This window comes from Zonotrichia leucophrys, chromosome 2 (genome assembly GCF_028769735.1).
Source record: "Zonotrichia leucophrys gambelii isolate GWCS_2022_RI chromosome 2, RI_Zleu_2.0, whole genome shotgun sequence".
In the NCBI taxonomy this organism is placed as follows: Eukaryota; Metazoa; Chordata; class Aves; order Passeriformes; family Passerellidae; genus Zonotrichia; species Zonotrichia leucophrys.
This window is the reverse complement of record NC_088171.1, coordinates 137,546,016-137,559,397: the sequence shown is the minus strand read 5'-3', so window position 1 is coordinate 137,559,397 and position 13,382 is coordinate 137,546,016. Positions and strand designations below refer to the sequence as shown.

Below are 13,382 nucleotides of genomic sequence, written 5' to 3'. Positions count from 1 at the left end.
AATCTATTAAACATGGCACAGTTTCTTGAGCTTTTAACAAAGCTTTAGCTTTGAAAATGCATCTTCTTTTGTCTTCATTCTAGCTGGCTTCCACACAAAGATCTTTTAGATGAGATAGATACTGAAGTTTTCCGTTGTTGTTGACGCATTAGCCTTAACTATTAACATATTCCGCATGATTTTCTAATATTTAACATCACTTTTGCAGTGGCACATAACTGTTGCTCTTTACAAACTCTAAGAGCCAGCTCCTCCTCTGATGCAAACTGGACTGCCAGTTTACAACAGCCCAGGAACTGACCCAAGAAGTTTAGCAGGGAGTTGGCTGCTACTATGACATTGTGTCAGACTGAGTCAGGAGACTGGCTGCATCCACCTCCAAATAGGAACATTAGCATTTAAAATAAATAGAATGACACTGTAAACCAGCAACACGAAAATAAGCATCTGCAAAAGGATCTTGGGGAATGACATCAACAGACAAAAGAGTGTCTGCTCCCAGTGGGAAACGAACACCAAAACAGCAGTGGAATGCTCTTAAACTAATTATTACATTGCTGGACTTGGGAATGGAAAATACTACAAAAAGGTAACACATTGAAGCACTGTGATGGAGCATAAAGGGTTCACAGTCTATCTTGGAAAGTAAAGCCATTTGTGTTCCCTGACTGAATGAAGATGCCAACTTTCTCAGAAAAAGCCTAAACTAAAATAGCACCTATAGTACCTAAAAGATTCTGGGTGGAAAATAGCTGACCAAACCTCAAATATGCTGAAACTTTAGCATCTGCACACAAATCCAAATTTCCCTCTCCTCTGCACAGGTTTAAATGTATAATTAAATCCACCAACTTAGCTGGTGGCTTTCCAAAACAAAGTGGATGTTGGATTGGACTCTGGCTGTAAAGATTTATATCTATACACATTCCTATTTTGATTTCCAGCTTCCTCAAATGTTTGAGGAATGGTGGCATTTAATTAAGAAACTATGGGGGGGGGGGGCTGTTTGGGTTCCAATCATTAATCACTTGAAACTTCACCATACCTGTAGTGTCGGGAAATCTCTTCTTCCACCTGGGTGGTAAAGTCACATTTGGTACATGAGTGTTCTTTGTTCTCCTTGAGCGTCAGCGGCCCCTCTGCCCCTGGCAGGGCGTTTGTTTCTGGTTTGACATCGGACGCTTGGCCTTCGTGTGCATTCTCATAGTGGAGCAGGAGAACGTCCACGTCGGGAGTGGAGAATGAGCACTGATGGCACTGGTGTTTGACTCTAGAGCTTCCTGTCACCCCTGGAGACAGGTGCAAAAGCAAGAGAGCACAGTGGGAACAATTACTTTTTCTGCAAGCAAATGGGTAAGTAATTTCTCCAAGGTGCTTTTCTGGGCTGCAGAGGCCTCGGGGACAGAACTGACAGTGCTTAATGGTACACTTATGAATGTTGTGTAGCTGCTGATAGTGACGGAGAAGTGGGCCCACCACTATTACATCTGGGCCATGGCTCTTTGAGTACCTAAAGTCACAAAACTGACAGTTGTAGCTTGTCACCATGCTGTCCTCTGCTCCTTTGCTACTCAAGTCTTTCTTTTTTGCCACACTCGCACCCTTTTCTGTCTTTGTCACTAACTCCCCATCTGCATTTTTGGCTAGATCATTCTGGTTAATGACAGATCCCCTAGAAAGCTTATCATTCAGATCTGGGTGGAGGCTTCCTGCCTGGCTTCCCCCATGCTGTTTGCTGTAATGTTCTAATAGTTTCAAAGAGCTGGACGATTCACAGCTGAAACTGCAAAATTTACACCAGTAGTAACTGGTAGTATCGGTACCATTTTGTCTAGAGGAATCTATTGGCTTGATGGGCACCGAATATCCAACTGGCGTATCATCTCCTGCTTTTACAGTGATTCTGTCTTGCCACTTCCCCAAGTCTCCAGAATCACATGGTCGAAGAGTAGGACTGGATTTATTGGAGTTTTTCTCTGAAGTTTTACCAGTATCAGAGGAGGGAAGGGCTGCTTTCATTTTGTTTGGGTGAGTCTGTAAGAAGTGTTGCTCTAGTTCAGTGGAGGAGTTGCCCATGTAGGTGAAATTGCAGAATTTGCAGCGGAAGTACTTGGTGTTGCCTTGGCAATCTGGAGTTTTCCGCCCAATTCCAATGAAGGTTCCACCTAATGTAACCTGTGAATAAAGAATAAGGTCATTTTAGCTCCACTGTATATTTATTCAAATAGCAAGGAGTGGAAGTAGGGGGAAAGAGAAATAGAGAGGAATTGATTCATAAGCTTCTTTTATTAATCACTGCCATCATTTTCATGTGTAACATGTAAGATATCATACATATACCCTCACATTTGTATTTAACATTTGTTGATGAATATTTTTAAATGTTTCTTATAGCTGAATATATATGCCATATGAATAACAAATACATTGATTTGCAGAGACTGAGGCAAACGTGCAGAAGATTATCTTAGTGCTGATAGGACTGTTCCTTCCTTCACTGTATCATTAAATAGTATCACTGACAGAAGATCCAAAAACCAGTTCCCACAGCTCTGAACCCTTTGAAAGCAGACTTTCCTGGGAGACTATACCAGGTGTGGAAGAAAAAACCAATCCTCAGTCTTTTGACTTAGATGCTTTAATCATATTTGTGTTTTACAAAGAGAATTGCTTTCTAAATTCAAGCAAGCAAAAATTTAATTTCAAGTAACAAATTCAGTTTGTTGTGTCGGGAGTACGACCAATTCTTACAAAGATCATTCCTACATGAGTATCCAGTATCCACCAGAATGCCTTTTCATAGAGCCATACTGGCTGATGTCTCAAACAAAAGGCAGTTTTCTCAAGGATTACTCACTGCAGACATTCTCCAAGGAAATCTTCTGTTCCTCTCATGCACAGAGCTCAATTTAGTAAAACAAGGATGGAAAAACTACAGTAGAAAAATGGCATGTGGCAAAGAAAACTACCACACCCAAGCCCATGACATCACTAATTACACACACAAAAAATAAGGTAGGTCTACTTAACTGTTCTGATGATGTCTGAGCAAAATGCTCTGCAGGAAGGGAAGAAGGCTTCCAGGGCTGATGCTATTAAAGCCCGTGTTCTCACAGCAAGGCAGGCCTGCCCTTCCCAGGAGTGCACCACACCTGCCCCTGACATCAGGGGGAGATTTGCTGCTCCTGTACAACTGGTTTGAAGGCCAAAGAAACAATCTCTTGACAAAAATGTCACCATTGCACAGCTTCTTTTTCTGAGTAGCAAATAGTGTACAGCATCCAGAAGATAATTCCCAAAATCCACAGACATCGACTCCTTTGCCATCATCCAGTCTACGCCACATGGTGTAGACATGGGTGGAAGCTCCCTTGTGACATATTCTCAATTTTTACACCCAGAAAATGTCTAACAGAGAGTATAAAATCGAGCCTTGCAGAGTTTGATTTGCATTCTCCCAACCAGTAAGTGTATTACTACATTTTTGTAGGTTTCAGTTCTAATGCATTAGGCAAATGGTGTAATTATTTTTCTTCTCCTCCTCAACAGCTATGCCACAAAGATAACATGATCACTGCTCATTGAGTATCACACCAAATGGAAAGACTCAGACATACAGAGAGCATGAAATGTAAACATTTTTAAATGTAATATTAATAATGCCTTTTAGCCATTTAGCTCAGAAAATGAAATGCTATCCTTTATACCTCATCAGAATTGAGCATGTATAGTGAGGCAATGACTTACTAAACCATGATATAATGAGCTGCCTCTATTCAGCCTCCAAATCTTTCTTCTGTTTATTTTTTTCCTTAAGGAAGCAAAATCCCCATGTACTGGTTAAAACTTTTCCTTAAATAAACTGAAAATGGCTTGCTGTTTGTTTAGGAAATATATCTCATTAGGCAATGGTGAGTCAGGCAGCCAAATCATTAGGACTTAGTTGTAACAACATTTTCACTTTCAACTGGGACCCTACATTCTCTATCAAATTATGAACTTGGTTTTGAAGAGGTTCTTTGCAAGACAGATGTTTAACAGGTCTTCTGTAGTGCAGGAGTTACCTCCCTTTATTTATTTTATGGCAGGCAAGAATTGGAGACAAAGCCACGCTGAGCCTGATCCCATTGACAAAAGTGGGATCTGGGCCTGCCTTCCAGTATCTAGCACTTAAGGTCTTCATCCACTGCACCATTTCAAAGTCTTAGTGGTGTCAAAAGACAACTTAAAGCACTGATGCAATTAAGTAAACAGAAAATAACAACAGTTCACTGCATAATTACATAAGTTGTAAGGTGATCTGGTTTCGTTCATTTAATTAGATATGTGTGTTTGTTCTGTGCATGCACAGAAGACTGACCAATGTGCTTTACCTTAAATGGCTCTAATGAGTAAATACACTGATTATTCTCAATGTTCAGCCACAGAGTTACAGATAACAAACCTATTTTGCAGACACTCTGTGGACGCCAGTTACAAACTCTGAGTGACAATAATCCCAGCTGCCAGTCACTGCTAATTACTTTCATTTCAGAACATTGGTAAAACATATAGTAGTACTATTTTCTGCACTGGACTCTAAATCACATCACTTCTGTAACTTGTGCTAATCCTGCTTAGTGGTCTACACAGCAAGTTTGTGTTCCATGCTAATACATCCTTCTCTGCATCACAAGAGGATAAAGTAGAATTAAATATTCCCACAGTGCTTGTGTGAAGTTCTTGTAATGTGGGAGATACATCTTTACACCACTCGAATGTAATTGATTACCAGTTATTGGTTTGGAATTTCTCTGAATACCTGCCACAATTCAAAATAATTCTTTGCATTAGACCATGCATGTGAAAAGTAATTCAGGGTCACCTTAATGTTATTACACTCAAAAGCCTCCTTTCATACATGGCAAAGCCTACTGAAAGCTCCATGAAGGTCGTCATTCAAAGACAACTAAAGAAACTGATTTCCATGCAGAGAGGTTGGGAGAAGCACTTGAAGCGACAGTATAAACTGAATCTGTTTCAGCTTTCATCCAGCCACATTTAAAAGAAACCCACACATTTGCAGAACTGTTTGGATTCCCACACTTTGCTCAAATCTTGGCTTGACTTCCAGATTTTCCAGTTATATGTTGTATGTCTATGTACAGGCATTAAACTTCTTCACTGGGGATGTAATTGTCCTTCACCTTCTGCTCTCTCTGATCTGCCCCATAAAGCAGAAAAGTAAAGGAGAAAGAGAAAGCAGAATATGGCTAGATGGATGGATGGATGGATAGATAGATACAGACAGAGAGACAGAGAGACAGAGAGACAGAGAGATAGAGAGATAGAGAGATAGATAGATAGATAGATAGATAGATAGATATTGAGATATACATACTATAGCAATCAATATCCACATTTCTGTGTGGTATCAGAAGTGATAGATTCTTGTATTTGCTCCCTTATTTCATTCTAATCCCAACAAAATTTCATCTCCTGCACTGCTCTAACAGAGTTACATTTCCTTAAGTAGGCACTTCTTCCCAACATAAAAAAGAACCTAAACAAAAGCAATGCTAAAATTCTGCAATTCTGTTCTAGCACTGGAGTCCAAAGTTGGTGACACGGCCAGTAACAGACACGAACAGAAGTACAGCTTGTAGAGGAAATATAGGAGCAAGTATAGATCAACAGTTCCCTCAACACACAAAGGAGAAAATTAATCTTCACAATTCTCTTTTTAAAGAGAACCTAACATACAAGTTCAGACTGTGGAAACATGACTTAATTCTTCCCTTTGCTATCATTTGCTTATGAAACCTTGGGATAATCACTTACTTCTGCAGCACCTCAACTATAGCAATATAGTTGGTATTAATTATTACGCTGTACAAAAAAGACAGATATTAGAATGGTTTTTCCACTCTTGTGCTAGATGTGGTTGCACTGATATTCTTTAAAAATTACTCTTCAAAGCTCTGTCTCATTCTGGGATTAGACTGAAATATGTTTCACAGTAAGACTTCCATAAACTCAAAACTCTTAATCATTAAGTTTATTCATCAGTGGGGGAAATTGTCAAAATCTGAAGCTCATGTGTTAATACAACTAAACTATCTCCTCAAACACCACACACATTTCCAAAAATAGCCAGAAAAAGGAGAAAAGACAGCACGATAATTGACAGTGTTTCAAGATGTACTTTCTAAAGTATGTTGGCAAGTACGTCAACAAAGCTGTGTAATTGCACTATATGTTTCCAACAGATATGCCTACATTAATTAGTCAAGATAATGATTTCATGGAATAGATGGACTTGAGCAAATAGAAGTACTTTCTTCTTTCTTTTTTTAATGGGTCTTTGATTTTTATTTTGCCCTTGGTCCAAATGCTATCCCTATTCTCTCCCCTGCTTTTCAAAATTCAGTCCTAAATTCCATCACACCAAACCAGTTTACAAATACTTCTTACAGAATCAGAAAAAAATCACCAAGAAAGAGAAAATCTGCCCACTCATGTATTTCATGCAGAAAATTCTACCAGCAGAAACTATGCCCACATAAGAGATTCAACCACAAGGATTACATGCTCAGAGTAAAGCTGTCTTTGACCCCTGGCTTCTTCTGCAAGTACTGATTAGAATCCATCTGCACTGGAACATCAAACGTGAATCTTTTTTTTTTTTTTTTTTTTTCTTACCTGGGTTACAGCTTTGGCTAATCAGGAGGTGAAAGGCTCCAGATCCCTTACCAATCTTCTGAGCCATCCAGTCTGCCTTTGCAATTACTCTTAATCTTCTAATCCTAAAATATTTTCTAATGCTCTTGTTTATTCATTTGCTTTGTGCAATATAGCATCCAGAACATTTTAACCATCCCACATTTATGAAGTTCCTCATGTCATGCAGGCCAGAACAGATTCCTGGCTTTCATGCAAGTTTGTGTAACACCACCCAGTTCTCTAACCTCCCCTGTGGAGAATTCACTCCCTCTCACTCTCTTTCTGCATTTTAAACTACGAGAATCTTCAGAGTATATTCTTAAAACTATTTACTGTGATTAATTTATAGGTACATAAATCTATGTTGCACAAGTGAAGCAAAAACTCAGGCCAAACTCCTGGCTTTCTGGGCTGTTCATACTTACCAAAACAAGAAAGCAAGCTATGGGATCACATTCATTCAAAGTAAGTGCATTCTTCTTGAGATTTATTCTGTTGCCATTGAACCCAACACAGTTTTTGTGTCATTTGAATTTTATAAGTATTTTTAAAACAAAGACTGTGACAGAACAATAACAGAACTTAAATTAAGGTCAGGAGACCAGATGTGCAAAACCAACAAAAGAAAGAAAGAGAAAATCAAGACTTTCATTTGCTAACTAGTGCTACTAGACTAGTATCTAAAGAAGCACCATTCCTTCTATTCTCTACAGATAAAATTACCAGACAGTTCCTTGGCTACTGTAAACTCACACAGACTTACAGGCTTAGAGGCAAACTCGCACTGATTTATACCAGAAGAAAACCTAGTGGGTTTCTTTTTTCTCCAGGAACTTTATTTTTCGAGCTCTCATCCTTTCTGTAGACCATCTTAGCAGCTTATAACTTTAAATATAAGCACTTATATTACTGGTCTCACCAACTGTTTTTATTAGCCACTCTTCAAACACTACCAAATATCCCTGCAATAAGGTAAGGAATATCAACACATAAACAACTTTGCTTTGAAGCCTGTGAGTATACATCACATCAGTTGTTCCACAAACTGTCCATCTGAATATTCTAATATTAGTATAGACTACTTCTCACTGCAAGGCAGCTAAAATAGCTTATTTCTGCCACAGAGCAAGGCAATGTTTCCAGGCACTTACTGTGTAAGTGCAGCTGACACACTGTAAATCACAATCCATCCTTCTGAAGAGTAAACACGCAAATATCTCCACAGAAGTGATATAAAGAACTTCTACTGCATATAATCATACAAATCATTGCCTAGCGGCTATTGTCAATATAGAAGTTAAATACCTCTTCCATGTGCTTTTTCACATAATATTTGTAAATATGCACATATGCAGTTATATATGCATTAAGAAGCAAATATACATATATGTTGCTCCCAAGCAAATGCCTATGGACTTCTTTATATGTGTGATTTACCACCACCAATTTCTCTACCTCCCATCATTTTTTTTCATGTCAGTTGTTTAAAAGAGATGACTGAATCCTGTGCTTCTGAGAAGTGACACTCCCAAGTCTGCAAGGCAGCCTCCAAGCCTGATCATGACCCAAAAGTAAGATTCAAAATGAATAGGTATGCCCACGTGCAGGTGCAACACTCAAAGCGAGCTTGATAGTTTTCAGTTTAACAGCAAAGTGCCCAGGGTGTCTGCAACATGGCTGACATGAAGTGAGCCTTGTGTGACATCCACCTTCAGGCACGTTCTGTTCTAAGATATGCTGCAAAAACTAGCATGGCACAATGTACTCAACAAGATCAGGGTACATAATATGCAGCAACAGTTGTTCAGTTTAGTTAATTCTAATTCCTGTATTAAGGACATTTAAGTCAAAATCAGTGAGACAAACAATATAAAATTTGGATCCATTTCTAAGCATTCAAGGAAAATTAAATTCATTCATATGCATGTTTGCTCACGTCAACAACCACTTATGCGCCTGTGTCACCTTCTAGGAAACCCACTTGATAACAAAGAACTTTAAGGTTTGATTTGCTAATAATACAAAAAAGAAAATGCTGTACTTGTTTAGGCCACCAGTCTCTAATTCTCACTTCATCACTTTGCCAAAATCACCAAAACTTTATCATGAGAAGCACTGCTGATTACAACTGCACCCCTAAAAATTCTGACATTTTTTTAAGTCGTACCTTCACAGCTTCATATTCAATCTAACTGCTAATAAAAGCATGGAGGACAAAAAGCAGAACCTACAAATAAAATCACTGTTTCTCATTCAGCTGAATCCTAGTTAGACCAGACTTTATACTAGTTACATATGTCTAACCTGAGAAACCATGCCAGATTTGATACATTGAAATCCAGACCACTAAAAACTAATCAGGGCATAACACCATGCAGACACATAGAACTCATTGGGGATTTATAAAGGACACAAGAGGAAGAGCTTTACAGACTCTGTGTGGGCACTTCTATCACATTCTAGGACACTGAGCAGCCTGCTGGCTGAAGATCCAGAAATGCTTTTGGTTGCTGTGAAATCTGGGAGCAGTTGCTAGCCTTATTCATTATATGTACTTATATAAGTACATATATAACATTATATAATGTTCATTATATGTACTTAGGTATGAAACCAGTAGGTCAAGGGAGGTGGTTCTCCCCCTCTATTCTGCTCTCATGAGACCCCACCTGGTCCATCTGGGGATGGGTATCCAGCTCTGGGGGTCCCGCATAAGGCAGACATGGACCTGCTGGAGTGAGTCCAGAGGAGGCCATGAAGATGATCAGAAGGCTGGAGCACCTTTCCCATGAAGACAGGCTGTTCAGCCTGGAGAAGAGAAGGCTCTAGGGAGAATTTATAGCAGCCTTCCAGTACCTAAAAGGGCACAAGAATGCTGAAGAGGAACTTTTTATAAGAGCATGTAATGACAGAACAAGGGGTGACAGCTCCAACTGGAAGTGGATAGGTTTAAATAAGATATTAGGAAGAAATTCTTCACCAGGAGAACAAGTGAGGGACTGGAACAGGTTGCCCAGAGAAACAATAGATGCTCTACCCAGAGATGCCCAATCCCTGGTAGTGTTCAAGGCCAGATTGGATGGGGCTCTGAGCAACCTAGTCTACTGGAAGATGTTCCTGCCTATAGCAGGAGGGCTGGAACTAGATTAGGTTTAAGATCCCTTCCAACCCAAATCATTATGTGATTCACATATGACAAAACATTAGGTTGAGTGGTATAAGACAACTCTTACAATATTGGATGTCTAGAACCATAGAAGAAAACAACTGTCAATAATCTCATATTATTCTGTGGAGTAGTAGATAATGCAGTTATTCCTTTTCTTTCTCTCCCCACCCCCAGGTGCATTGAAATGCAATCAACAAACCTAATGATGGCTTTTACTACGCCATGTTTTTCAGAAATTTGTCTTTTTGTATGTCTGTCTAGATCTAAAACCTTGAAACAATCAAAATCAGAGGACTAAATAAAAAAAAAAAATTGTACAGTCATAATCTTTTTAATGTCTGAATAGAAGAGGAGGTAGACCTGTGCCAATGACCTCCAGAACCAGGGTCGTGCTGAGCAGGAAGCGCCTCAAAGGTAGCACACACAATATGAAGCAACCATAAGAACTGCTGATCACTGCAGTCTGTCTTTATGCATAAATACCCTTCTCCCTTGGGACATGCCATCTGAAACCCTTACCTGAACACAGACATTTCTGTCCTTTCTTTGAGGGACACTATTCTCTTTTAAAACACACCAGGAAATGGGGTCACGCTCCCTTTTATACAATAGCCTAATGGCTTGAACACTTGTTCAGGAAACAGGAAAAGTGGGTTCCATTCCTCGCTCTGTCAGAGGGGATCCAAGCCTGCTTCTTCACCATTGCTGGGCATGTCCTACGCCTTAGCTATAGGCTGCTATGTGCAAGACAGCACTCTCCAGCCTTCCTGTTGAAGCTGTCACAATTACTACTCATTAAAAAATTTGGGGTTAGAATAAAGACTGCCTGCTCTCTACTTGCCAGCAACTTGCCTGTCTCCAGACGTTACCATACACATTAAAGAGTCATTAGATCAAACAGAGAAGGAGACTTAATCATACAGCAGCAAAGGCAATAGCTTTCAGCATCATAGCTGTTAACTTAGTCACCTGAATTTTACTTTAAGTGAAGTCTTTAGATCCAGTATAAAGGCTACTGCTTTAGGCACGTCCACAAAGCCTAAAGCCCAATATCCAATATCCTCAAATATCCAACAAGACAAAGTTGCCTATAGAGATTGATCAATTAACTAAATGTGAAGAAAAAGTAATGGTGAGCACATCAGCAAAAGATCCACTGAACTCACTTCAAATATTATTTTGATAAAAGCTATAAAGCTGATTAACACATTCCCTGGGAATTCAGAGATGTGATAGTGAATGTTTTCTGAAATCTATACTGGCAAGGAAGTTAATCTCCCAAAAACAGCTGAGTGATTTCACCCAATCCTATGGAATTTATTATAACTAAATGAACCAAAAACCTTTAAAGAGAAAAATGGGAACAAAAAGTACAGGAGATTTTCAACAGAAAATAACATTTTCTAAGAAGACAAAGGAATCTGCTGCATTAAATACTCATATCAAGTTAAAATCTGCATAATAGGAATGCCAGAAAGACTGGATTATTTACACAGCTCCCAGAAAAATTTTCTTTAGGTACTACAAAACACACTCCCAATATTTGAATACCTGTATGTGAAACCATACATATATCCCCAGTTTTGCTCATTATACCCCCTAAAAGCTGCTTTTGGGGTTGAGAGGGTGTTTTTTGGCTATGGGTGAGGTTTAACTTCTCTGATACAAGTCCAAAAACACATTTGATTTCTTTTTCCAAGCCCTCAGCAAATGGACCACATCCCTAGATCTCTACAGATAGGAGAGAAGATACTGTATTTTCCTGCACTCAAACATTTTCCCATTGCTTTTTGTTTGCCTTTGTTATGAATGCTAACTGTGGGGCTCCGTAGCATCCCTCACTACTACCAATCTTCACATACCATCATCTCCAATTGACTTTGTGAGCCAGATCAAAGTCAGTCATCTTCATCCTCTGGCTTCTGTGCCCAGTTCCATGGCCTGAGACCATAAATCTATCAATAACTTACAGCCTAGCTACAACAGAACCATTTGCTAAGTGCAAGGGGATCAATAAATTAGATCCTAAGCCCAGTTCATTACTATTTCAAGTTAATTACAAAGGGATTATTTTCATTTAGCCCAGTACCTATAAAAAATAATAGTGTTAACATGAACCAATTATTCTTATTTAGGTTCAGTTCCCTCTCATGTTATACAGGAGTTTGACTGAACTGATTTTAACTGGAGCACCAATCAATATGAACCCTTGTTGCGGTGGGAGATGCCAGCCTTTCAGATGCATGAGAAAAAACCCTTCAAAATGGATATAAGAGTAATATAAACATGTGTGGATGCAAAAGGGATTTTCAAATGTTCTTTTACTTTGTTCATGAATCTCTCAAAGCTGCTATGAATCAGGAGTGGGGGAGGAGAAAGCATACAAATATTAATCAGTTACTTATCTTCTGACATGTTCTGGATCAATGCCTGGCGCACGTGCAATTGATGAAGTATGGCATTTGCCACAAAAGCTTATTTAATCTTCTATTCCCAAACTGACCAGGGAAAACTAGCACCCTTAAAAATTAATTTTCTAGGTGCAGGGTTTTTTTCTTTCAAATAAACAGCCAACATTGTATAGGCTGTCTGTTCTATTTTGGAAAATGTTTTTGTCTGAGAAAAGACTGATCTTAAGTAGATTATCTATGGACTGTTTCCTACTGCTTTTTGTCTCCCCTGCAGTATCTTACTGCCAGAGTTTAGTAGACAAGTATAGTCTAGGTTCAGCTGTTTTATTTCTCATTCTATCAGTTCAAACTGAGATAGCTCACACATCTGTTTTATTTCTGAGAGCACTGCAAAGGAAAAACATCCAGCTAATTCTAATCAAGCATAAACTTTCCTATAAATAACTAAGGACCTAACGAAACAATTGTTTGGAGGAAATGAAAGTGTGTTTAGAAACTCAAATTCCTCTATACTGTATGTCTGAGCTGTTCCAGTTTGAATGTCTTCCTGACAGCATAGATCAGTTGCTCTAAGATGCTGTCCCTGGAGTCAGCACACTGAAACTATAGCAGGAAATCCAGGTATTAACATCATACTATGTGCTAATTATAAATCATCATTTCACAATCTGACATTATTCACTTCTAACCTCTTTTAACTACATCACGTATTTGCTTTGTAATCAGAGTTTGACAGGACAGAGTGTCTGACATGAGCCAGTGATCTTTTAGTAAGGCAGCAGTTCAAAGATTGCAGCTTTTACACATAGTAACGACCTTAGTTTGATTTGCTGTTCCACAAAGAAATTGTAGAGTTCTTTAAAAAGAGGAAAAGTTTAAATAATTTGAAAAGCTTCAAGTTCCTGACTTTTTCCTTGTTTTGGTTTCTTCCTTGATGTTAGAAGTTAGCCATCTTAACCTGTCTTGCAAAATTTCTTTCCTATAGCTATGGCTTCTGCAAGCATAATTTCTACCTTTCTACCTTTTTATTTTAACATAGCCTGGGAGTTTTATCTAGTGATTACTACAATGTTCCCATGTACACAGTCACTTGAAAATGG

At 38.8% G+C, this 13,382-nt stretch overlaps 1 protein-coding gene across 6 annotated transcripts in view; it reads right to left on the bottom strand.

Moving 5' to 3' along the window:
* TRPS1 (transcriptional repressor GATA binding 1) overlaps positions 1 to 13,382 on the bottom strand; it is a 211,751-nt gene that overhangs the window by 154,458 nt on the left and 43,911 nt on the right. For 5 of the 6 annotated variants that reach the window (XM_064706589.1, XM_064706585.1, XM_064706587.1 and 2 more), the window contains one exon: positions 1,046 to 2,175. In XM_064706589.1, the coding sequence (XP_064562659.1) occupies positions 1,046 to 2,175 (1,130 nt within the window). The remainder of the gene's footprint in view (positions 1 to 1,045; positions 2,176 to 13,382) is intronic. The other variant, XM_064706590.1, reaches the window with a different exon arrangement.